The sequence below is a fragment of the Epinephelus fuscoguttatus genome, linkage group LG9 (assembly GCF_011397635.1).
Source record: "Epinephelus fuscoguttatus linkage group LG9, E.fuscoguttatus.final_Chr_v1".
NCBI lineage: Eukaryota > Metazoa > Chordata > Actinopteri > Perciformes > Serranidae > Epinephelus > Epinephelus fuscoguttatus.
The window spans coordinates 29,414,897-29,439,943 of NC_064760.1; the positions used below are offsets into that span (position 1 = coordinate 29,414,897).

Below are 25,047 nucleotides of genomic sequence, written 5' to 3' on the forward strand. Positions count from 1 at the left end.
CTTGTTCCACAGGGGACAAAAAGGATTCAGTGCATTAATAATGCAGCAGGTTACATAGCCTAACTTTGTTTACAGTGCTACAATGTGAAGCACTTTCCATCACTTTAACTTCAGTCTGTCCTCCACACCTCAGACACCAAACCTACACCTTCGCAGAACATGAGTCATCCAAACCTACATTCACAACCATGCTCCTGACCATAGCTCGACAAGATTCAGCAAGTTAAAAAACTTTTCTTTGTCATAAGTTAACACAGATGTTTCTAGTTTCTGTACTCTGAGTGCAGGATCACTACATTGTTCCTATAGAAACATTACAGTACAGGATTACCATAACTCTATAGTTGGTATTGACAGTGATAATAAACCATAAATTATGTTTGTTTCAGTCTCGGAGATACTAGTTTTTCTTGAGCTATCAACGACCAGCACAAACATTGCAGTGACCACACAAGAGCTGATGTAATTCTTTGGCTTCATGCTGATGAGTGTGTATGTGGGACTGCAGGTGCAAAGCCAGGTCTTATGTAGGCAGCACGAACCAGAAGTTAACATGTAACTGCCATCTGGTATCAGTGTGTTAAAGAACATGTTATGCATATTTATCAAGCCCTGTCAAACAGGGAGTTTGGGTGTGAAGTGTGATTTACTGCCAAAAGACAGGAGCTGATTTTATTGGTATTGGCACAGTTATGACTGAGCGTGAATGATACGTTCTGTGTGCAAGCATGCATTACCTCTTCATTTCGGTGCAATGTTACAAAGCTTTAGAGATGTGTATTTTCCAAATATTATGGGTAAGTACAGCTGAGTAAGTTGCCCCATTGCACTCCAATAAAAATAAACTCACCAGGGTTCCAGCTGTAAGCCCAGAATTCACACAGTGTCAATCACATAATCACCCTTTAAAATTTTAATTTCACTGAGGTTTGGGATATGAGCTAATTTATAAATGGGCCGCAGATCAAACCGAAGGCTGGGGGAATCGTGTCATGTTTTAATTATCGTTTAACAGGAACGTTAAGTGCACGTTCAGACTCTTGCAAGGAAAGGAAGTGTAAATTTCTTCTTACTCTCTTTAGTTCCTCACACCTTGGAAGCAGCTGAGCATACTTTTATGAATCGATATTGATATAATTGAGTCATAAGCGTGTCAGTTTTCAGGAAGACAAAGCTTTCTATGAATCGGTGGTGTAGTTGCTGTATCAGTCATCTGTGAGTGATGTTCATAAAGTTTTGTTTTGCTCGCAGCCCTCCCAGCGAAACAGACTTTGGAAAAACAACAGTAAACAGCAGCCTGTTCAATCATTATTAACTGCTATAAAATTACAGTCCTATTTTGTTCACAAAGTGATGAGATTATTGTGTCCTACTTATTAATTGGAGTGAAATTGGACAGAGTGACTCACAGCAGTGTTACTGGAAGGTGTCAGACACAGAAAGCAGGTAATTATGGAGACAGGAAGAGATAAGGAAACAGAATGCAATTACCCTGGCAAGCAGAGCTTCAAATTGCTCCTCTTAGGATTTCTCACTTCAGGTTGCTATTGTTCATTCTTTGCATCTCCATACTGATCTATTCCTTTCACCCTCTAGCTCAAAGAAGAGGGAAGGTTTGCATTAATCAAATGAATTTCTACCTTAAGTAGAGCCATACAAAGCACTGAACACGGCTTATTGACGAATTTTAAATTTATGTATTCAATTTTTTTTTTCTCCGAATCATTTTGTGCACATAAACTGCTGAGCTCGGTCTAAATCAGGGCCATCAGATGTTCCCATTGTTCTTCACATCCAAGGTTGTGACAGTGTCTCAGAGTTTAGTTCCATTTAGCATTCAAGTTTGAGGTTGTGTTTCAGATTAATCTTCCCTCTCTGTCTGTGACACTACAAGCGTACTGTAAGGGGTTGCGAGGGGGCTGGAGCCTATCCCAGCTGACATTGCGCAAGAGGCGGGGTACACCCTGGACAGGTTGCCAGACTATTGCAGCTAACACAAAGAGACAGACAACCATTCATGCTCACATTCACACCAACAGGCAGTTTAGAGTCTGTGGAAGGAAGCTGGAGAACCCAAAGAGAGCCCACGCTGACACAGGGAGAGAACATTCAAACTCCGCACAGAGGGGCTCCCCCACCCTAGGGTTTGAATCCTCTACCCTGGATTCGAACAGGGAACCCTCTTGCTGTGAGGCGACAATGCTAACTACTGCCCCCAGTATCCTTAAAGCAGTAGAGAAACGTCTTTTTCTACTTAATTCAATATCCATCATTTGAATGGAAGCACTCAGTTGCATACAGTGCCCCCACCATTCCTCCCCATCCAAACGATTTTCACACAAATACATTTTGAAAGTGTTCAAATTACTAAAACATTGATTAAATAACTGTACAAAACTGTACACGCTGAACTGCCAGCTCCGTCAATACACTGCACTTGACTTTACCACACCACAGACTGTATCAGTTGAAGCTGTTGCGGTCACACGGTGCATTAAATCAAAGAAAGTCTGCAGTGATTGGCTGCAAACAAAACCAGAAAGTTGTTTTTTTCTAGATCGGGGAACAAAAAGGATCGAATGCAGGTATCGTTTGACTGAAGAAGTTGTGGTACTGCTTGGTACAGGGTTATTTCAGTCCATACTTTAAGGGTATTGAGTCCCGATACCCAGCCCTAATATCAAGCACACATGTATAACAAAATATAACAACCCCCCCTCCCTAATCCCTCCCTAGTATTCAAGATGTAAATTGCACTTTGCAGCATGTACTATAAAAAGTGTATACGTAACCAACAAAAAAAAAATGCTGCTCCTGCTGCACTAGGCCTAATTTCATTTTTTTCTGTCGGTGCTGTGGCTGACTGTTTGTTTGGAATACAAAATGCAGCTGTGAGAATAACCATTGTTCTCAGATTGCATATGTAGAGATTGTGAATGCTGTTCTTGTTGTATAAGGTACCTGTTTTTTTTATTTCTTCCGTTCGAAGGGGAAAGCTAAATGCTGCCCTGCTGCTGATTCGGAGGAAGAAGAAGAGTTTCTTCTGCTCTATTTCTTCATTCTCTGCATTGCCCATTTTGTTGCTTTAGCCATTTGTTTTAGCATTTAGGTGCTCTCTCAGCCTGTGCCCCGCACTGTCTCTGCAGGCACACACACACACACACACACACACACACACACACACTGACAGAGGAGCTTGAGAGAAAAAGAAAGTCAGCAAATGAGAGTGAACTCCGCAGCCCAGCCTTTTATTTCAAACTTTTTTGACAGTTCTTTGGCTGAATTATTAAAGCCAATATGAACATACAAATATCACTTTTTCTCCTTTTTGCAGAGACGAGCATGTTGGTGAAATCCTGCATGCAGCACAGGGTGTTGTTGACGCTCAGAGTGGCGCTCCAGGGCTGGATTCACTGCACACGTACTCACATTTACTGTGATCGCATATAGCAAAATCTCCCGCATTTAGACACTAATACATGGGGGGGGGTCCGCCAGTGACCCTTACAGCTACTTATCATCATGTGGCTGCCGGCAGTGAAGCCACTCTGCTATTCTTCCTGACAGCTCATGTCACAGCCGGGCCAGCCTGCACTCACACAAGCCTTCACAGATCCATACACAGTTTGCCTCGCATTGTTTACGAAAAATCCCCCGTTATTGGTTTGATGAGCACTCCGTATCGGCACCAGTGCTTTCTGTAATTGCTGTATAGGTTTGATGGCCTGATAGGTGCCACTTAGCCAAACTTCAGTCAGCTTCAGTCTGGAGCTGGGAATGATCACTGCAGACGGATCAAGTGTGCGAGGGGAGTGTAAGAGTGTCACAAAGTGCTTTTATGTAAATGGAAGTTGAAGAGCTGCTCTCCATTGAGACTTAAATATACAGCATTGTATATGCTACTCTGTCAGTCTTGGGGATGTGTCCGCTGTGACAGTAAAATGTTCTGTGTTCATATAAAAGGTTCAACACCACTCTCTCCAGAAGACCCCAGAGAGAAAAGATGAGAGGGAGCGAGAGCCTGAAGCTGGGGAAAAAACACGGCAATCTCTTCATCAGAGTGAAGAGAAAGTAGGACACATGGAAGGGATCAAGGTCCTAGCTCAATATATCAGAGATACGTGTGGGTTACAGGTCCACATGAAAGGTCAAAGGAAAATGAAATGAAGGATTACTTCTCAAATATCAAAAAAAAAAAAGACAGACAACGTGATATTGTTTGGACGGTTTAGCAGAATGAATTTTGTCCCATTGTTCCTTTGTTTAGAGAAGCGTTGTCTTTACTTTCTTCTTGAAAAGCAATAAAGCTATTTTTGCCCTGCGTTACAGCAGCATCACTGATATATCAACACTGTTGTGGAAATGCTCCATAGAATGTGAACTCTCCCCCCCTCCTGGATTTAATAATAGAGAAGCAGGTCGTGCTGAGTATTTTTGTTTGTAGAGTGTTTGTTTAGCGCTTCCTTGTTCCTTCCCAACTGTTGGTGTTTTAACGCCTTCCAAATTACACCAAGGATAGCTGTGAGGCTCTCTTCTCATTTTCCTCGGTTAACAAGCACTCTGTTTATATATGATTATGGTTCTCCGCTTGTTTATTCTGCCTGGCTTTTTTTTAAATTACTTTGCCGGTTTAGTTCAAGGTACAAAATGCAGGAAAGGATTCAGTTGAGCTCATTTGTTTTTCTGCGGAGAAATATTTATGGTCATTTCATTCTTCGTCGCCGTCAAACGAGCTGATGGCGGGGATAAACTTGTGCTCGCTCAACCCCCCCCCCACCACCACCACCACCCTTCCCGTTCAGCACTTTGACAAAATTTTCCTGTGTTTGCTTTGCAGCGCTGCCAATCATGCAGGTGACAATTGACATTACCAGACAGCAGGTGGAGAAGATCTTCGGTCTGGATGAGTACTGGTGTCAGTGTGTCGCCTGGAGCACCACCGGGACTCAGAAGAGCCAAAAAGCGTACATCAGGATCGCTTGTGAGTTCACTTTAACACGTTCACTGTGTCATTACAGATGCACATGCTGCCTAACAAGGTGCTTACGTATTGCATGTCACTTTGTAATAAGAGGGTATTAGCACAATTTTTTTTTCTCACTTTGGGTGGTTGGGGAGGGAACTTTCATTTAACAGTTAGCCCAGAGGCCATTATGATCTGTGCACCACAGTGCATTACTGTGATTACAATTTAGTTAAATCATCTTCCTGCGATTCTCCTTACAAGAAGTAAATATTCGACCCTGGCAGGAAGAAACAGAGAGTAATGCATCTGCTTGAAGGCAGTTTTGGAAGGAGAAAAAAAAAGTGGAACACTGAATTTGAGTATTCATGAGCGTATTTTTCACTGGATACAGTATATCAGCAATGATCCCTATGAAAGTAACTGGAATAAAAACAGATTTGAAATTTATTGCTGTGCAGCAATCATAAATCTGTCTGGGGAACACAGACACATCCCTCGCTGCAGCCTCAAAAGCTTTATTAGAAGAAGCCATTTTACATTTGAGTATTTTAAAGCATTCTGCCTATTAATTCCCACATAAATATGCATTATTCCAGACAGAGCCCGACGCTGCGCTGTCTCCAAACCACCAGACGTTTTGAAAACACACATTCATTATCCAACCTTGTTTGAGAGCTCAACAAAGTCAGCTAGATGTGAGATAAGGACACACACACACACACATGCTTCAATAGGTGTGTGCGTACAGGTTCACATTCACGTGCGCACCAATACACACTCATACATGTGAGCCTTCCAGGACCGTTACATCTTAAGTCTCCTCCAGTCCCATTGTATCGGCTTTAATTAAATTGAATGTCGTGAAACTCTCTGCTTGTCTTAATGTTCCTCTTACTATGATTGGTCAGGACAGGCTCAACATCGGTTTAAAGGAATTCACTGGCGGCTCGCAACCGCACCCTCGGCCCCTCGCAACACAAGAATGCATTGCTCCGCTTTGAGTCAAAACCCGGGGTGAGCGCATCAAATTTGCGCCAACCTGCCAGCTATCAGCATCCTGTCTGACTCATCAGCTACAAAGAGCTTTGCTTTTATTTATTATTTTAAGAAATAAGCATTGCCAGCTTTACCTGTGTAATCCACAGCCTGGGCTCGCAGACAAATGTATGGCAGGGCTTGGTGCAACAGTAAGAGTATCCAATGAGACGTAATGTGAAGCCCCATGCAGTCAGCCAGGCTTGCAGGAGCTCTTGTCCAGGCGCCTCGGGGCTGTGTTTTTGTGTGGCTGCTCCAAGCCCTCATACAGATGGAAGCTGGAGGCTGGCGGATGCTGGAGAGAGAGTTGGGTGGTAGGGGAGGAGTGAGGGGTAATGCAATTGCTTTTGCTTGATGCCGGGCCCCTCTGGCAGCAGACAAGCATCTCTGAACCAGCCAGGCAGCCTGTAATAAGCAACATGGTTGGTGCCACCGATCCCTGTGTGGCTTAGGGGCCAACTGGAGTGCGACATGCGCAGCGAGGCCATGGGTGGACGTTTCAAGAATGAGGAAAATTTAGAGGCGTCGCCTAGCCAAGTTTTGTGGATAGGAGCATTTAATGTAAATCTTCCACGCTCTCACAAATATCATAATTGGTTGCGTTTCTCCCCGTCTCTTTCCCCGCAGACCTGAGAAAGAACTTTGAGGAGGAGCCGCAGGGTAAAGAGGTGGCATTGGACCAGGAGGTGTTACTGCGCTGCCATCCCCCCGAGGGAGTACCACAAGCCGAGGTGAGACACGGATACAGAAGATATTTATAGGCCCACATCTAGCATCCATTTACCCTTTCCTCACCAGGAGGACAAAGAGCAAAAAGTAGCCCGGGATCAGCTCCCCTGCATCTCTCCCTTGCTCCACCAGGGAACAGATAACCCTGTACGGATAAATTACACCTCTAATTATTCCCCATTATTGATTTATTATCTCTCTTACATCTCTGAGAAGCCGTATATCACAGCATCTCGTCACATCACTCAGGATAGGCTTGGAGGCTTCACTCCCCATTTGGCATCTCTAAAGACCTATCCATAATTAATGGGTCTATTTGCCTCTTTCTCTCCCTATCCCATTCTCCATCTCTCTGCCGTCTCTCCATGTACTGTGTCTCTCATACACTCTTGTTGTGCTCAGCTCTCTCTGTCTTCTCCTCGCATCTCTCAGTGGTGTGTGTCTGTGTTTAGAGGACCAGACTGGGGCCAGCTGTTTCACCTCGTCTGCTGCATCCTCCCGGTCCCAGATAGGCACTAACCGCTCTAATAACAACACAAGAGGAGGTTAGGCCAGCCACTCAGACAGCCCAGAGACCAGGAGCAGCAGACTAGCCAATCACAGCTTGACAGTGTAGGGACAGTTTGCAGAGAAATGGGAAGGAAGGTGCCAACCGCAGTTCAACAGAAAAGAACATCAGAGCAGAAGTCACCACGGGAGAAAACAGGGATAGCGCACAAGAGGAAGAAAGCCCAATTATATACGGCATCGCAACTGGCAGTAATACCGACAACAATGCCGCCACACCGTAGCTACTCTTGAGACGGCGCGAGGTCAAGTGAGAGCAAGAAAACAAGCAAACCAATCTGAGAGTACACCAAAATAGGAATAACATCAGTTTTTGGCTTCTGCGAGAGGGCACAGAAACTACACAAAGCATGATCAGTTTCACTCTCAGACCACCAGCAGCTACAGAGATCTCCAGCAGCTACAAAATAAAAGCTGCATTTCCCACACAAAGAGAATGAATATTAAAAGTCCGTGGGGTGTATAGATAAATTAATTCCATCTCGGTATCACTTTCATACCAAGCTGCATTTGTTCTTTTTTTTTTGTCTGTTTGATTGCATCAAAAAAAGAAGTACCTCACAGCTTTTCCTATCCATGTAGAAATGTGTAATCCACAGCATGTGTGGTCACTGTAGAGCTGCTAGGATGGCGGCGGAGGAGTGGGGGACAATTTTATTAAGTTGGAGTGAATTTTGACCCATGAAACGTATTTTCAGGTGGAGTGGCAGAGAAACGAGGATGTGATCAACCCAGCGAGCGACCCCAATTATTTCATCACAACCGACCATAATCTCGTCATCAAAAAGGCCCGGCTGGCGGACACGGGCAACTACACCTGTGTGGCCAAAAACATCGTCGCTCGCCGCAAAAGCACCTCTGCCACGGTCCTAGTCTATGGTAGGTGATAACTTCTCTCGACAGATGTCAGAGCTGTTCACACGGAGGGTAATGAGAGGTCTGGGGGTGAACGATCCCCGGCTTCAAACTCTACAAACAGCGTTAATGAATCATGTATTGCTTGCATGTTGCTTGTGTTATCCCATATGTCCACATTAACCTCTGCATGTTCTTTTGCATGGACGATACCTGGGAGCACTTCTTCTATCAAGTGGTTGTAATATTATTCTCAGATTCTACAGTGTAGTTTTAATAACAATATGCTTTGTTACACATTTGCAACATATGGTGACAACTTGCATAAGTCAGCGTTATTTTTCAGCAAACAATAAATTACCGTATCATAAATAACGACATAAAGACATAGTGGTGTATCCACACATTAATTAGCACAACTTAAAATGTTACTGGCAGACGTTCTGCCAAAGCTGGCAGTCTCCAATCTCTGGGCTGCCATCTTCCTCCTTCTCTGTAGTGAATCCAATACAAGATGAGGAATTGAATTAACAGCAAACTGTAAATAATGACTTGGCTTGATAAGCAGACTGATCTTTATTAAAATTCAGAGGAACAGCATATTTTCAATCACAGAGGGTTCCTTGGGTACTGGCACTAGTTTTGCATACGTTACAGCCACAGTTAATTCTCAGCAACATGCAAACGGGAGATGGTAATCATGTGGGGAATGCATCATGAAAGCAACTTTGGTGCATATAAAAAATGTATGATCTGGCACAATGTCTGACACAGGGTCCGTTTTTTTTGATGAGGCTGCCAGTAGGAGACGAGGCTATGATGAGCTGCAGAGTCAGAAAAAGAGTTCTTGTGTATTATCTAACACGGCGGCAGAGAAAACATATGCCACAAATATACAGCACTATGTAGGAGTATGCACACCTCTTCAGCTTTTGCAGCATTTCTTCTACTATGAAATGATTTTAAGATGCAACTGTTTCTAGTTTTTTTGCGTGAGATCCACATATATTTTCCCCAAGACTAAATATAAAAGAAAATTCAGGTTATTTTAAAGAAATTAATACATTTATAAAACAGGGGGTGCACTGTGAGTATGCATATCCCTTGTGAAATCAGGGTGTCAGTGGGTATTATTTGATCAAAATCTAATACATTGTGCAGTTCTCAAATTCAGGTTTAAGCTGCTTGAATTATAATTGAATTAATTTCCTTTTAATACTGTAGTTTCTCTGCCTAACAAATACTTCCAGTGGAATCTCGGTGGATTTTAAGGTGTGGGATGAATTTAAATTAGGAAACATGGTCATAATGTGAGAGTCACTTTGAGAGTTTATGCAACAAGGACAAAAATCTTCACTGTACTATAGCAAAAAAAATACACGTCTATAGTTTAGATAGATGAACTAGAGTGAGAACATATCTGCATATATTACTTTATTTAGAAATGTCATTATCAAATCGATATTTACCAGAGAAGATGAAATAGATTGTAAGAGAGATCACTATATATCAGATCTCTGACAAAACACTTCATGTAATTTCCTTTTAGACTGATTTTTATAATTCAGCAAACTGTGCAGACCCTGTAGGGGTTTCAAACATTTAGATAGCACTGTGTGACTGGAAGTACAGCTGAAAAATGAGGCATGTGCACTTCTACGGTGAACGGTTTTAAATGAAATGTGTCAATTTGGAGCATGCAGTCAAAACACACATTCTCATGCACTCCTCCAAGCCTCCAGCGTAAAAATGGGGGGGAAAAAAATCCCAATTATTCCTCCTGTTGATTATAATTGATTAGCTTGTTGTTGAAAGACTTGCTCTGCAGATGAAGAAATGTAGAGTTGAAATGACTGTGGAGGCAGGAGCATTCACATTCCTATTGTTTGCCTTTCTCGTATTGTCAAACAATATTTATTTTTTTTTTCGCTCTCAGACCCCGACAAATTGTGAACAAATTGCCGGGGTGCTTGCATGTGCAATTTTATTTCTTCACATCACTCTGTGTGCTTGACAAGATGACAAATGTATTACCATTGTAGTAATATTTGAGGTTAAATCAAAATAGAAGTGGTCTTGTCCAAAAGAAAGCAAAGAAAAATGCACTTACCTGAGAGCATCACAGTCCAACATGCTAGCTGATCTAGCTAGCCGTACCAAGTCATAATAACTGCTACTTTTCAAAGGGGGTTCAACGGGGGGCCAGAGATGCATTTTAACAAGGACTGGCTGGTGTGACTGCACTCTGTGCTAAGAGGTAATCAGGGGCCGAGTTGCCTGGCAATTTACCTCGCCGTGGCGGGCAATCAATCGCATAGAGAGGGCAAGGAAATGATTCAGCCGCGACAAGCACAGGAGAGAGTTAGGGGGGAAATTAGGAAAGGGAGTATGTTCAGAGAGGGAACGACGGCGCCGTTCAAGCCGATGAATCAGGATTCTCTGTATCTCGTAAGCTGAGGCAAACACAGGATATACAGGAAGGAGCTGATTAGAATTAAGCCAGCGTGATTTGATGTAATCACCTGCCGCAATCCAGCAATATAACAACAATTACATGTCAATAGACGGTTAAGGTTCAGCACACAGGCACTGGCTTTTCAAGTGCCTGAACTCTGAGTTTCAGATCTAAAAGAGGAATAAATGATACAGTGTTGTTTTCTGCAATCCAAAGAATGCTTGAGTTGAACAATGACGTGTGAAATCAGCAGTGGATGTGTGAAGGACACAATCTAAATTACTGGAACAGCCACAATATATTTATTTTTCAGTAGTGTGTTGGCATTTCCAAGGAGTAGACGTTGATTTTTTTCATTTTTATGCATTTATGACCATGAGCATTTTGCTGTAAATGGCAGTTCTTTACATGGATTATATTCCGACTGAATTATGAGTGTTTTGTGTAATGTCTTGCATTAGCTTGGTGAAATGTGGAGGGATTTTTAAAATGTCCACTAGTTACTTTGCAGAAACTGTGTCTTCCTCAGAGATAAGGTCAAAGATGGCAAGCTGTCATGTTATTTTCTGCTCCCTGTTGAAGCCATTTTGTTTTCACTGCAGTTGGCTGTAATTCCAACTCGGACACAGGAAGCAGCCCCCTTTTGCTCTTGCTCTTCCATTAGTTCACCTTGCAGTGCCGAACCAAAGAGTGTAACAGCAGTCACGATTATTCTAGCGCAACACACCTCTTTTCCTCGGTGCATGTCGGGTAATCCTGGCTGCTCTGTCCCTTCATCCATCCATCCCTCCCTCCCAACCTACCCCCCCCCCCCCCCCCCTTCTCTCACCCACTCCACCACCCCCGGCGCCGGTCTGACAGTCAACGGCGGCTGGTCCACGTGGACCACCTGGTCGTCCTGCAGTGCTGTGTGTGGGCGTGGCTGGCAGAAGAGGAGTCGGAGCTGCACCAACCCCACGCCACTGAATGGAGGCACATCCTGTGAGGGGCAGAACGTCCAGAAAAGTGCCTGCGTGGCCACCTGTCCAGGTAACTCCCAGGCAACCCCGTTTGTCCTGTGGCGCTTGGCTTCCTGTGGCTTCCTTTTTGCATTTTTTTGCATCTAGAAGTCATCAATTCATCTTTATTTTGGCTGCCTTTTGTACCTGCACCCAGGTCTTTCCTTAGATGTCAGTGCTTCTGTTGTTTCCTGCAATTAGCCTGCTTCCACAGCAATGTCAGAGTCTATTAGTCTTCACAGTAAGGCCTCATCCTGAAAGAGATTTATTATTATCACTCTTTGTTCACATCTCTCTTTATCTGCTGTGCTGTACGCAGACCCTGCTTTTATTTCAGAGACCTGTCTGCTTTAAGAGACATGGTCCCAGCCATGGCACTGTGTCAGACCAGCGAGTACATTTGTTATTGTTTGCTGCTCAAGCTATGTAGTAAATACGGGCAATAAAAAGCTGAATTATGGCGGCCTGTGTGCCATGTTTACGTGTGAGGGGTTGAGGGCGTTTCATTTGCCTGCCCGTTCTCCCTTGTGAGAGCGTCGGAGAGGCAGAGAGTGTCCTGCCTGATACTGAGCAACACATATCGATCTCCAGTAGCCTGAGATGGAAGTCAAGCTGCTTCATTTGCAGTCCCACATTAGCCCCCTGACAGAGGCAGAGATAGTGAGGGAGTGGGAGCAGGATAGGAAAAAGGAGGTGTAAGGTAAAATCAGGGATAGAGACAGATGGAATCAGATACAGTGAAAGGAAGGCATGAACAAAGCCAAGAGTGAGAGAGAGGAGAGGAAAACTGAGAAAGAAGCAGAAAAGGCCCCGAGTGTTTGTACAAGAGCTTGCTGTTTAGCTGCCAGCAGATGAGTCTGCGGACGTATAGCCGGGGCTCTGCAGCCATGCTGACCGCAGGAGAAATCTCCCACGCTCGGTAAATAGCAGAGAGGGAAATCCAACACCTCTGGCAGTGGCGGCCTCTCCGTGCCTAAAACAGAGGTTATCTTCCTCAGTGAATCAGGGCGTTGTGTTACACGTCTCCCATGTAAAGACATCACTAGATGTCAAGCGTGAGTGTAAGTAACATGGCCCACTGGAATACAGCAGGAGGAGGAAGACAAAGGAAACACAGCAATGCATGACGCTCCATCAGGACACTATCGGGATGGATTTGGAATTATTAGCGCTGGAGCAACGAGTAATGGAATTAGAGGGGTGTCCAGGGATGCTTGACATTCCCCCACAGCAAAGCAGGATACTGACCTCCATGAGCTTAAAGAGATTAATGTCAGTCCAAGCTGCTATTGTTAGACCAGACCCCGCCCTCCTCTATCGTTCTCTTGCCCCACAAGGAGAAAGTGTGTAATTTCAACCCTTAGGGTGCTGTGACAGAAATTGCATTGTGCCCTGTGAACACAGTTTGCAGACACTTTGGAAAAGAAAGAACTTCTGTTTTTTTCTCCTGATGAGAGACGCTACAACGACGTGACCTCGCTTGTACCTCTATCAGTCCTGTTGTTTGGCAACAGAGAGTAGTCTCTGCCTCCTTCCCTCAGTCGTTACCTGTCTCAGGCAGAACATCAGTGGCACAGACAGCCCCGGCTGTCAGACCCCGGAGAGGGTTCCCCTCAAGGCCCAAGTCCACCACGGCGGAGCCTTGGGATGATGGGCTGTTGTTTCCATCCACAAATTGTACCGTGGCTCTGTTGTGTACTCTGAGACATGCCTCTGAAGTCCCCCCAGATAAACTGACCGCTCCCATCATTTGTCACCCACTACACACACAATCCAGCAATGACAACCCCCAAATACATCTGAATCCTCACTTTGATTCATCAAACACATGATTAACACATGTTTGAATCATCACCCTGAATCCTTGAATAGATGTTCTCACAGAGTCACGTTCAGCGAGGGGGAACAGATGAGACCAGCCTAGCAGAGAGTATCCTTACATACTGGATAACAACTTTAATTATCACTTTGCTTAAAGCCTTTGCAGGCCTAATCCATTGCACTCACAGTAGATGGTGATTTTAGCCCATTTCAGAATAAAGAGACTTGGGAAGAATAAATTACATGGGGAGCTGTAATGCTGCAGATAGACATCATGTTATTTATTTAGACATAGCTGACATTTGGATTCAGAGGGAGTGTTTTTTTTTTTTTTTTTTTAAGTCAGCCTTGAGAGGCATTTTTTCCTCAGTGCCTTTGTTTTTGAGTTGCATTTTTAAAAATTACATGATTTAATTCAGGTCTTGTTTCAAGAGCTCATTAATTATCTAGACTCAGATTCTTTGTTGATTATAAGCTCTCTAGTGCATTTAACTTGCAGCATTAGATCTTTGAAATGAGTTACAGGAAAAATACATTTTGTTTTTTAGCCGCTTATTCTTTGTAATTTGTTGTTGCAGTCTGTTTTGTCCAAAACACATCGATGGCCTCACAGATTTGCTGTGCGCCTCTTTTGGGGATAAAGAGATGCTGTCAACTGAATGAATATTCGCTGGAAACAAATCAATTTAAATTTGGAACCAACAACATGCAAAGGCCATAATATGTCCCTGCACTGCCCGGCTAAGTCTATATATATTTCTCGTTGAAATGCCGATGGCCATGTGTTGTTCCACATTCAAAAAGTAGCAGAGCAGTTCAGCCACAGAGGGACATTTCAACACGCACGCTTCATATGAGCTTCAACAGACCGACACCATCTACACCGGCCTGTTCGTAACAGAAGTCTCCGCATGTCTTTTCACAATGACTCTTGTATCTGAATGCGAGCTCCCACCTCTCATCTGGAGAGTGAGAAACTAGGAAGGCTCATCTGTATTTTTGTCGAAGTCTCCAAAGTGTTTAATGAGAGTTGGCGGAGGCCTGTGTGGCAGATCAGATGGGCTCCATGCTGGGAGAGACACGGGGAGCTGTGGAGGAGGAGGAGGAGGAGGAGGAGGCTGAGGCTGAGGCTAAAGCCTGAGGCTCAGAGCAGAGCAGATCAACACTTGAGACAGCGAGTAGCCAAACTATGTGAGAGCTTATCTCCATTTCTCTTTCCGCTCCCTGCCTTCTCCTTTTCCTTTTGTCTCCATCTCATTGTATCCCGCTCAAGTATCCCACATAAATCTGCAGTCCATCCCTCACCCTCTGGTTGACTCTGCCCCCGTGCGGACTTGTGGTCAGAGCCAACAGTCATGGCAAAATGTCAGATCACGGCGGCATTTCCAACAAAGACGCACTACCTGAGCCAACAGCAAATAGTTAGTCCCCAGTTTTGGAAGTGACACAGTGGCAACTGCCCCACTCAAATGAATTAGAAGTGTTGCTGATGTGTTCGAGAACAGCAAACAACCTGAAGAGATTTCTAACTCGCGTGAATTATTTAAATATCGTACTGATCCCTCAGGCTTGCCAGAGGAGCCGTGAGATTTCTACTAGATGGAAAATAAACAGACTCGGGGCTGGTGTATTTGTGCACGCGTACTTGTAAGCGTGTGTTTGTGCATGTTCGTGTTGTACACATGCAAGTTAGCGCCCATATGTCTACTGTCTGCACTGCAGGCAAATGTCTAAGTCTAATTTGAAAGTAAGCATTCGCATGTCTCTGGATATTATCAGAGAGTGTTCTGGAGACTCCATATTTTATCCAAGGCAAAAAAATAAGGGCTATGGCTAATAAATGTGAGAGAAAAACACTTTAGTTCAAAAGACGGTGGCCATCTGGTGACAGTCTCGCATCGGCGCTGTTTTTAATCATTCTGTGCCATTGGTTTTGGCTCACCCTCTTCATATCTCATTCTGTCTCATTTTGGTGTGTTCTGGCGGTTCAGTCAACATAAGGGAGTACACTCAGCTTTGTACAGTTAACGATGATATACTACATCACAACCACTAACACAACTCAAACTTTTAGATATATGAAATGTGTCAGAAATACAGAATAAGGTTTGGTTATTAATCTGTGCTGCATCACCCACTTCTTTGGCTCAGATATCAACCCCCTCCATTGGCCTGTGGTTTTCTGTGGCTTTTTTTCATCAGCCTTTGAACACTAGGATTAAGGGTGGTTACTGTGCGCACATGTGTGCTGACAGGACAGTGGGAGCAGAGGGGTGGCCTGCTGGTCTCAGTGGTACTTGTCTACCTCCTCGTGTTCCCCTCAAGGACACAGAAACCATAGGTGTCCGATGATCTCGGACTGTGTCCGTCAGCAGCCATTGTCATTTTGAACAGCAAAGCCTCAAACAGGCCCTCCTACCGACCTGTACAGAATGGTCGGGGTTCTTTTGCTTCTCCCCTCTACACCATGTCCAAATGGGGGCTTGCCACTGGGCTATTGTATTACTGTCCCTCCTGAGAGACCTGCCTGACCTAAAACCTGTGGTGCTGCATGATTGAAAATCAGCTGTGGTGCCTTTTGCAGTAGAGCTAACAATCTCTTTCTGGGGATTTGATAAGGAGAACTGTGGCTGTGGACAACAATTTTCTTATGTGGATTCTGAGAAAGTAAAGGGATGAGGTTTGGTTCTGATTTCAGCCTTAAATTTGAAAGAAGGAAATCAAGGCAAGTGTCAGTTTTCTTGCTTCAATGCATTTATTTTAACCACTTGCTATCTTCCCACTTCCTTTTATGCGGTCCAAGCACTTCTCCGGTCTCGACTCCTGTGGAATATTTCTGAAATGTTTGCAACATGTGTCAGAGTCAGACAAGCTATCAAGAACTGTTTATGCATCTTCATCCCCCTTTGATTTTTCCCCAGCTTGGGTCGCGGTGCTTGTGTCCCATCCTCATTCTCATGAGCAGCACCCTGTTTCCACTCCAATCTCCTTGTTTGAAAATGTTATTTGCATGGCCATTAGTCTTGCTTTGTGGTGGAAAAGAGCAGTAGAATTTCATCACCTCATCAGGGCAGATGTTGATCTCATCTCTTTATTTCACAGTGGTGTGGATAAACTGAGGGGCGACATAATATATTCATTAGGATGTAATTCGCTATTCAATCATTCTCGTTCCCAGCCTGGATAATCAGCCCACTGGCCCACGGATGGGTCCACTCGATGCCAAACAAGGACAATTATCTGATTGGTTCTGCTCTCTCTGCCAAATGGATCTGACTGCAAAGAGGCCCAAGCTGTGTCAGCATCCCGTCACACACACACACACACACACACACACACACACACACACACACACAAAAACACTCACATTCTCCGGCAATCATTTGAGGACACAAACGGACTAACATGCAGACTTGTGTGGGAGCAGGGTCGAGTTCACACACCTGTGCTCTCTGGCCTCTGGCTCTTTTTATCTTGTTTTGCAGTTGGCTGTAAAACCAAATATCATTACTTGGTGGAGTTATGCAATAACAGGCATCCCAACCTGAGTAACTCTCACACTTGTGTTTTATTAAGTAAAGCCTCTGACCTGCAGCGGGCCAGACCTGCTCTCTTTGGGTCGCGCCCCCTGCACTATTTATTGCTAGGATTAATGAGCGCTAAGGTTTCCTTGCCCTTAGGTCAGTCAGGAGGAGGGTTACCACTGTCATAGAGGTGTGCTTGTACTCTGTGTGTGTGTGTGTGTGTGTGTGTGTGTGTGTGTGTGTGTGCAGCTCTGGTGATTCTTGTCTGGTCCTCTTCACCCTTACATTTGGGAGAGAGAACGAGCGAGACAGTGGCGTTTTTCCCCCATGAGAGCTCATTACTGCTCTTTTTCCCATTAGCCCTATGATAACCTTCCCCAGGCCTGGCACTGTGTCATTTGCAATATCACTCCCAGCCACCACCAATACCCTCTCCCCCCTACCCCCGCCACATTGCCAAATTACCCCCACCTTCGCGAAATGGCCTTCCTCTCTGCGTGTGGTAAAGCTGCTGATATTTCTTACAGCGGGGCTCGCTCGGAACAATTACCAGCCCATTTCCATTTGTTTCGTTTTGCGCGTGCTGATGGCGGTGTGTTTGAAGTTGCGGTAGACAGAAATAGGCTGCAGGTGTAATGTACATTCGTCTCTGTTCCAAGTAATACCACCTGTATCGTGTCTTGCATTCAAATGCACTGCAGGCGACGCTCGTGTTGCTACAGTAACAGCTTGTTTGACAGAGAAAATAGACCAAGGCAGATTTGTTTCCTCTCACTAATGTTAATTTAAGAGAACTTTTAAAACATATGAGCACATATAATTTGCATATTTGTGTGTACACCTACGGCATAGTCCGCATGTACATGGGTCTTTCGTCCACACGCAAGCTGTATTTGCTTGTAAAACTCCATTTAGTGTGAAAATTTTCAGAAACTCTATTTTAAATGTTGACTTGTCGACAGAGAGTTACGTTTTTGGCTTGTAACATCAGAATGTGCATTGTTATTCCTTTCGTGAGGCATCACAAATGAGACAGCATCTTGTACAATGGCGAACGTCACCAAAGTAGTGCTGGCTCTAACCTTGCTTGCAGGACTTTACACTACAGATTGTGTGATAAAGATGGGCAACATGACAACTCCCCAAAGGTGAAGCCAAAACATCTGGATCGCCCCCTGGTGGCTGGCTGCAGTACAGCTCAAAAACCCTGCCCCCTCCATGTTAGTGGATGGGACATGGGCCAGACTAAATGATCAAAGTACACATCAAATTAATGTTTCCCAAAGATGTTTTTTGTCATTTTAGGTAGCTCTTATCACTCTACTGTATAGTCAGGGCTTTGTTTTTCTGGTAAGTTTGCTTTTAATTAGTTATTTGATGATTAAAAAAAAAAAAGGGGGGGGGGGGGGGGGGGGTTTACGTCATGACTGACAGCTGTGCATGCCGATCAGTGTGATGGGGATCAGTGGCACTGCCTGCGATTTGGTCTGACAGCAGGAAGTCGATACTCTGGGGAGATCACTTGGCAAGATGGCAGTGGTCGTGTCCTAGATATTTTAGCTTCAGTTTTGTACAGTGGGAGGAAGTGGAGACATGTTGTCCATCTCCATATACAGTCATTTTGGTTTACATGTAAATGAACAGTTACTCCTCCACCATTTTCAGGAACAGAGGCGTCAAAATGTGCTACAGAAGCCAGAGCTGCAGGTGGCCTTTCGGTGATAGCTTTTGTTGGGTTTCTGATTGGCCAGCATCATCATCTTCTGCTTTGCATGGCTTTAGTATTGAGATTATATCGCCACCTGTTGGTTTAGCAGTTGTGTTTTGTGTTTTCATTTAGTTGGAGTATTTCTTATAAAAGTGCTTGTATGGACATGTTTTTTTTTTGTTTTTTTTTGATTGAACAATGAAAAAAAAATTCAGTTTGCAATAATACCTATGTACATGTAAACTTGGCCCTGGCAGTATTACCCAAGGGTCAGTTTCCTCTCCCTGTACAGATTTAGTTTGTTGACAGCTGGGCCTACCAGGCCACAACACCTTCCACAGCACACTCATACCATTGGGGTTTAGCGTAGTTGCATCTGATTTCCATGTTAAAAATAAACAAAGAAAGCAGAATAGAGACAATATGGCTCTCCTCAGCAGTTTTACACGCTTTGGTTTCCCTGTGCATCTGCTGGATTTGAGTGTGTGCAAGTGGATTTGCATGTCTTTATAATGCTTTCCCAACCAGGTTTCCATTTTAGAGCGAGTGGATTTGCACAGGATGGCAACAGAGTATTCTACCAGTTGTTCTCATCTCACACGCAAATACACCACTGCTTTTACACCGCTGCTGCATCTGAACTTCACCGTGTAGAGTTTTAACAGTTCACTCTGTTTGTAAGGAGTTACAGCTTGTTTTATCGAAACTGTTCAGCATGTTTTCCGATCAATAGTTTTTCCAGTGAACTAAGATGTAAGTGTTTGAAGTGAATCAGTTGGAGTTTTTGCTGCTGCGTGTGTGTTTGCGCTCACCCGTGTTTTTTTTGGGGTTTTTTTATGTGTGTTTGTAGTGGACGGAGGCTGGAGCGAGTGGAGCAAGTGGTCGGCGTGTGGTTCAGACTGCTCGATGTGGAGAAGCAGGGAGTGCACCCAGCCCTCACCTGGCACCGGGGGCAAAGACTGCCAGGGGCTCGACCTCCAGTCTCTCAACTGCACCAGCGAGCAGTGCCCACAGAGTGAGTGCACTCACCACCCACATACTGCAAACCATACTCTCAACTTTCAACTCAGCAGAACAATAGAAAAGATGCCGTCGCACAAGATATTTTTTTAACCACTTTTCTGCAACAGAATCAGTAGAATACGGCTTACTTACATATTTAGTTATTATAGCCGAGCTGATGAGAGGCAAATGAACATTTTAGATTCAATAAATGGACTCAAAACAACATTTGAGATCAGCTGCCATACAGTGCACCACTGATCTGATAGTGAAAAAGAAGCATAACATTATCAAGGCCAAAGTGGAAAATGTATTCAAAAAATAAAAAGCATGACGGTTCAGTCTTGCAGCCTTCATCAAATACAAGTAGATCACAAACAATACACGGAGAACAGGTGCATAGAATTAGCATCAATTAGCCCCTGAACTAAGGCAGGTACAGAGGATAGGGAGAGAGAGGCTTTTCCCTTCATGCTTCTTGTTTTTGAATACGCTTTCCTCTTTGGCATGAGGAGCGAGAGTGTTCTCCTCCTCTTTTTATTAGATCAAATAAACATTTTATGCCTCCTTATGGCATCAGCTTCTTGTGATAGATTGAGGGAAAGATGTCCATTTCATAAGACTCTTGTACCGACAGTGGAATTGTCTGCAGACCATTACTGGCTTGTTCCCACCTGCGTGACCTTTTTAGACGATCATTTCTAATAAACGCTGGTATGACACCCGTTGCTAAGATAATATACAACCTTTTCACCTGCATCAATGCTGTGATGCTCTCTGAACTATTAATAGAGCTGAGAATTAAACCATCTCTCTTCTGATTAAAACACAACCTGCCAGATAAAGTGCCACAGGTCAAATCACCGGTGAAAACACACACACAGTCGATGTGCAGGTGTGCTATGATTAGTGTTAATGTTGTGTGTTTGTATAGCTACACGGCTAATGTGTATTTTTTTTTTTTTTGTAAGGCCGCCAGTTATGTGTTCCCACTCTCCGTGTGTCATTAATAGGGCATGTGCGTACTGTCAGGATCAGAAACCGCAAAGCACGGCAGCTGAGTGGAAAGTGGCACCACAGGGTCCACTGCTGACCAGATGGACATGAAGGGGGAGCGCTGTCGCTCCCTACAGATATCAAAGACAGAAAGATATTACCGCTTCCCATCCAGAAATGATGAGTCTCAGGGTGGCGTCTCATAAGAAAATGTTATAAATAGCCCGCTCTTTGGATGATCTGCATGATAAACACTGGGTTTTAATGGGGATTCGGTTAACACGGGCCAGTGAATTAATAAACTGAATTATGTATCTTGCACTGTTTGACGTGATCAGACAGACTGATGCATGGAAAGCAGGGGGTGGATAGAGCTACTGTATGTTGCATTGTGTATGTGTGTCAGCGTAATGTGTGTCAGTATGTGTGCGTGCATGTGCGTGTGTCAACCGAATATTGGCTGGTGCAGTGAACCAGGGAGCTCAGTCGGCCCATCATCAAAGGTCAGCAGCTCCTCCCCAGAGAGGCAAGATATATACACAAAGATGCCAGTCATTGTTCCTCACACGCACACACACACACACACACACACACACTGAGTCACTCGGTATTTACACTGACAGTGCAGAGCGGAGCGCTGGCCTCTGAAGAATGCCTGTCCCAATCTGTTCCCAGCAGATGTGTTTCCATAGACAACGGCTGTGTGAAGTATTATAATAAGCAAAATAGCAAGATGGTTTTGGCTTGTCAGCAACTCCCATACTTCAACCATGTCTGCAGGCTATTAGCTGAGATGGAAAACTTCCCCCTGAAACAAAAGCCACCCTTCTCTTCTCCAGTGTAATCGAACAATACAACTGCAGAGTGAGCCAGAGTCACTCCACCACAAAAGACGTCCTCTGTCTGAGGACCTCACAAACACCTCTAATCTCCCTCATTAGGCCAGGGATGGCATACGTTAGATGAGGTTATTGTTTTGGGTATTGCATATATGAGCATCAACGTGCAGCAGCGAGCTTTGTGTTACAGCTCAAAAATAAACAGATCTGACCCAGGCAGGATCATTTTCATAAAGCAAACAAGTGAAGCCCAAGATGGAGCTCGACGAAATCTGTGCAGGGAAAATAATAAATAGGCTGGCTGGCTGCCAGAGCCAAAATGGCAGACAGGTGTTAGAGGGCACAAAAAGGATAGTGGGGAAAAATGATACTGCTCGTATTCTCAGGCACATGAAATTAGGATAACATAAAAACAATTATTTGGCTTAATGTGTGTAATGAAGGTAATGAACTTTATTTGCAGCAGCGTCCCGTTTTGGGGGTGTCTCAAATAATTGTGCAAAAACAAATTAATCCGTCTTCAGTCTGTTTTTAAATCTGGGAGCTAATTTGGCGGCGAAGGAGCTGAATGTTTTCGTCATGGGTTTGTTTGTCAGAGCGGGGTCACGGGCTGCGTGAGGAATGGCTGAACATTTATTTTGGGCCATATTTCACCAGGACCCGCTGAGGGATGGGACGACTGTATTGTGGAGATAGTAATGGTCACGTTCACTTTGAGAGTTTTAGTAGCCATATTTCCCTGACCTTAAGAACTCTTGTGTTATTCATCTTCGGGCGAGTGACTAGGATTGGCCATGGGATGAAATATATTCTCAGGTCGCTTGATAAATGCCCAGGGAGGAGGCACAGGAGGCTGCAAAGCTTTTATTTATCAATGCGGGGGAGAGAAAGGAGCAGGTAGAGAGAGTTGAGGACTATCAGGTGCAGACATTGTGCTGACTGCCAATGCAGCAAGAGTCCAAACTTCAACAGGATCCAGGTACATCGCCCCAGAGGAGATGAATTATAAGTCCATGCTGGCCCATCTCAAGTCAGAAACTCATCCCTAACCAGCCAGCCCTGGAGCGGGTCTGAGGAGCTGAACTGAAAGCTCAGGGAGAGGGGAACAAACAGAGATTGGCCCAGGGTCAACTCTGAAAACAGCTCATCACATCCACAGATTATCCGCAGGCGGGTGTCAATCATAAAGAGAGGTCACACACAAAGAGAATCAAAAGTTCTTCGCCAGCAATTACGTCAAGTGGAAATGAGCAATGGAGCACCAGGCAGCAGAGAGGAAGAGAGGTAAATTGGTGGAGTGTGCGTGTGCAGAAAGAGGGAAAGAGAGGGCGCGCTAGAGGGGGGACTAGAGTAAAGCCCATCCAATTATAAAACCTGATTAGCTATGTCAATTAAAGTGTGATGGATGTCCTTTCAATTATCGGCTGGCATCATGAAAATCAATGCACGAGGCCAGGAGGAGCTGAGAGCAGTTGCTGGTCAGGGTTGTAGTGAGCATCGGGATCGTTTCTCTGTGACACCTGGTGGGTCAGATAAAACTTCACTCAGCGATGCTCCGATAAGCCACCAGAGATTACAGACAGAATAGAGGGAGAGAGGGAGGAAGAAAGAGGGAGAGAGAGTTGTCTGATTGACTGATTTTTTTTTATTGTCTGGGTGCAATAATGGTGTGTGCAGGGGGAAAAGAAAGAGTAGAGATACTGGATCTTTGCATCAGAGGTTAGCCAGGTGCCTTTGGTTTGCCCTTAGAAAGTAAACAGCAACTGGCCAATCTAAAGCTATGTTTATCCAATCAGCACAACCCGGTTGGCCTGTCTCCTCGCTGAAGGGTGTTGTTTTGTCTTTAGTCAGACTGCACATCTCTCTGTAGACTGCAGCGCTAGGAGTCCAAATATCACAGCCTCGCCTGGCCTTTGACTCACCGAGACAATTGGATTCGGGTACTTTAATGAGAGGTCCAGCCATAGTCTCTCCTCCTTTTTTGGAGCTCATTGTTGAAGGTGGAAGGTTTAGCCCGGCTGCTTACAGTTAAGCACCTCAATGCTTCCCTGAGGAGTCAGAGGAGAGAGGCACAGGCAGGTAAATGGACAAGATGAGAGGTGGAGGAAGGGTGTATATGTATCCTGTAGGACTCTTCATGTCGTTCGTATGGTCTGTGCACATGCGCTACGAAATGTCAAGAGCAAAACACATGATCTTGTGTTTATCTTCAGCCAGTCATTCACAATTGATTGCATGTCAAGAGATCTCTGGCATTACAACGGGCCGCTGTAGAGCCCGGCTGCATATAATCCCGCTACTTAAGGTATCAGATTGTACTGAGATAATCACCCATGAAATAGATTCTGGCATTTTTCTTAAAGACTTGGGTATGTCAGGCGGCTTTGTCCGGCGAAATGGATTTTTCAAAGCAAAAGGAGAAGGCAAGGACAAACGGATGAAAGCGATGAATAGAGATGAGAGTGAGACACAGAGAAAGAATACTTTTTAGACCATTTTCTCTCTTTTTTTTCAAATTTGACTGTTAGCACTCTGGTAATTTAATTGTGCCATTCTCATATCACAGATTTACTAACACCAATTAAAACTTGTCAAATCTGTGTTTCCAAGGTTGAGCATAGTTCCTGTTGAGCGGTAGGATTACACAGTGATGGAAAAGCACCATGACAGTCTGTAGATATTCATCAAAATATGTCATATCTAATGTTAATAAGGTCGGTTTTGACACCAACCTTTTGGACGTGTTGTTGCCGCTCGTGCTGAAATGTAAATCGTACATGCTGTCAGTAACAGACACATGCTGTCTCCCCTGTTCGTCGTTATTTTTGTCCTTCTTTATTTCTAATTTGCAGTGTTGTGCGCTTGCTCTCCTCCTCCCGCTTCCGTCCTCCTTTTGTTGTCGACTCACCACACGCCAGCCTGCAGCACTTTAACCTTTGCCGTTGTTCTCCATCCCTCAAAGCTGCAGAGCTCAATGCGTCCCCTCCTTGACTGTGTTCAGCTGACAGCGCTACGCCCCCATGGCTCCCAGGGACAATGGCCCTCCACAAAGGCCCCAGGAGCATCCTCCACCTCCGCCACCAAATTCCCCCAGCCCTGGGAGACAGCCGTAGCAAATCCCATTCTCCTGCAAAACACACACGCACAATGCATACACACAAATGCAGGCACACGTTGTTTGTCTGGGCTTAGCTGTCATCTTCATACTGTACTTTTGGGAGAAAGACGCTCCTGCTCCTCTCTCATGCTTTTGAGAGAGAGAGAGACATTCAATAAGAGGTGCTAGAATTTCATAAGCAAATCCTTCATTTTTGCACTGTCTCTCTGGGGCATGTTGTGTGCTTAGAGAGAAAGAGACAGGGGAGAGAAAAAACATGTGAATATAAGATATATATATCCGGTGCAGAGATGAGGAAAGGTAGTGCTGCAAACCGGCTTGAGAAACTGGTTCTTTCTCCTCTTCCATTGTCCACAGGTTGACATTGAAGTTTTAGGAATTCAAAAAGTTATTAAAATCAAGTTGGTTTTGCCAACGCTGGCTCTCTTAACCCT

The 25,047-nt window shown here is 44.5% G+C and overlaps 1 protein-coding gene across 4 annotated transcripts in view; it reads left to right on the forward strand.

Annotated features, from left to right (window-relative positions):
* Nucleotides 1-25,047, forward strand: part of unc5a (unc-5 netrin receptor A) — a 165,045-nt gene that overhangs the window by 111,432 nt on the left and 28,566 nt on the right. For 2 of the 4 annotated variants that reach the window (XM_049586475.1, XM_049586476.1), the window contains exons 3-7: nt 4,838-4,981; nt 6,629-6,732; nt 7,996-8,176; nt 11,469-11,636; nt 19,509-19,673. In XM_049586475.1, the coding sequence (XP_049442432.1) occupies nt 4,838-4,981; nt 6,629-6,732; nt 7,996-8,176; nt 11,469-11,636; nt 19,509-19,673 (762 nt within the window). The remainder of the gene's footprint in view (nt 1-4,837; nt 4,982-6,628; nt 6,733-7,995; nt 8,177-11,468; nt 11,637-19,508; nt 19,674-25,047) is intronic. The other 2 variants (XM_049586477.1, XM_049586478.1) reach the window with 1 other exon arrangement.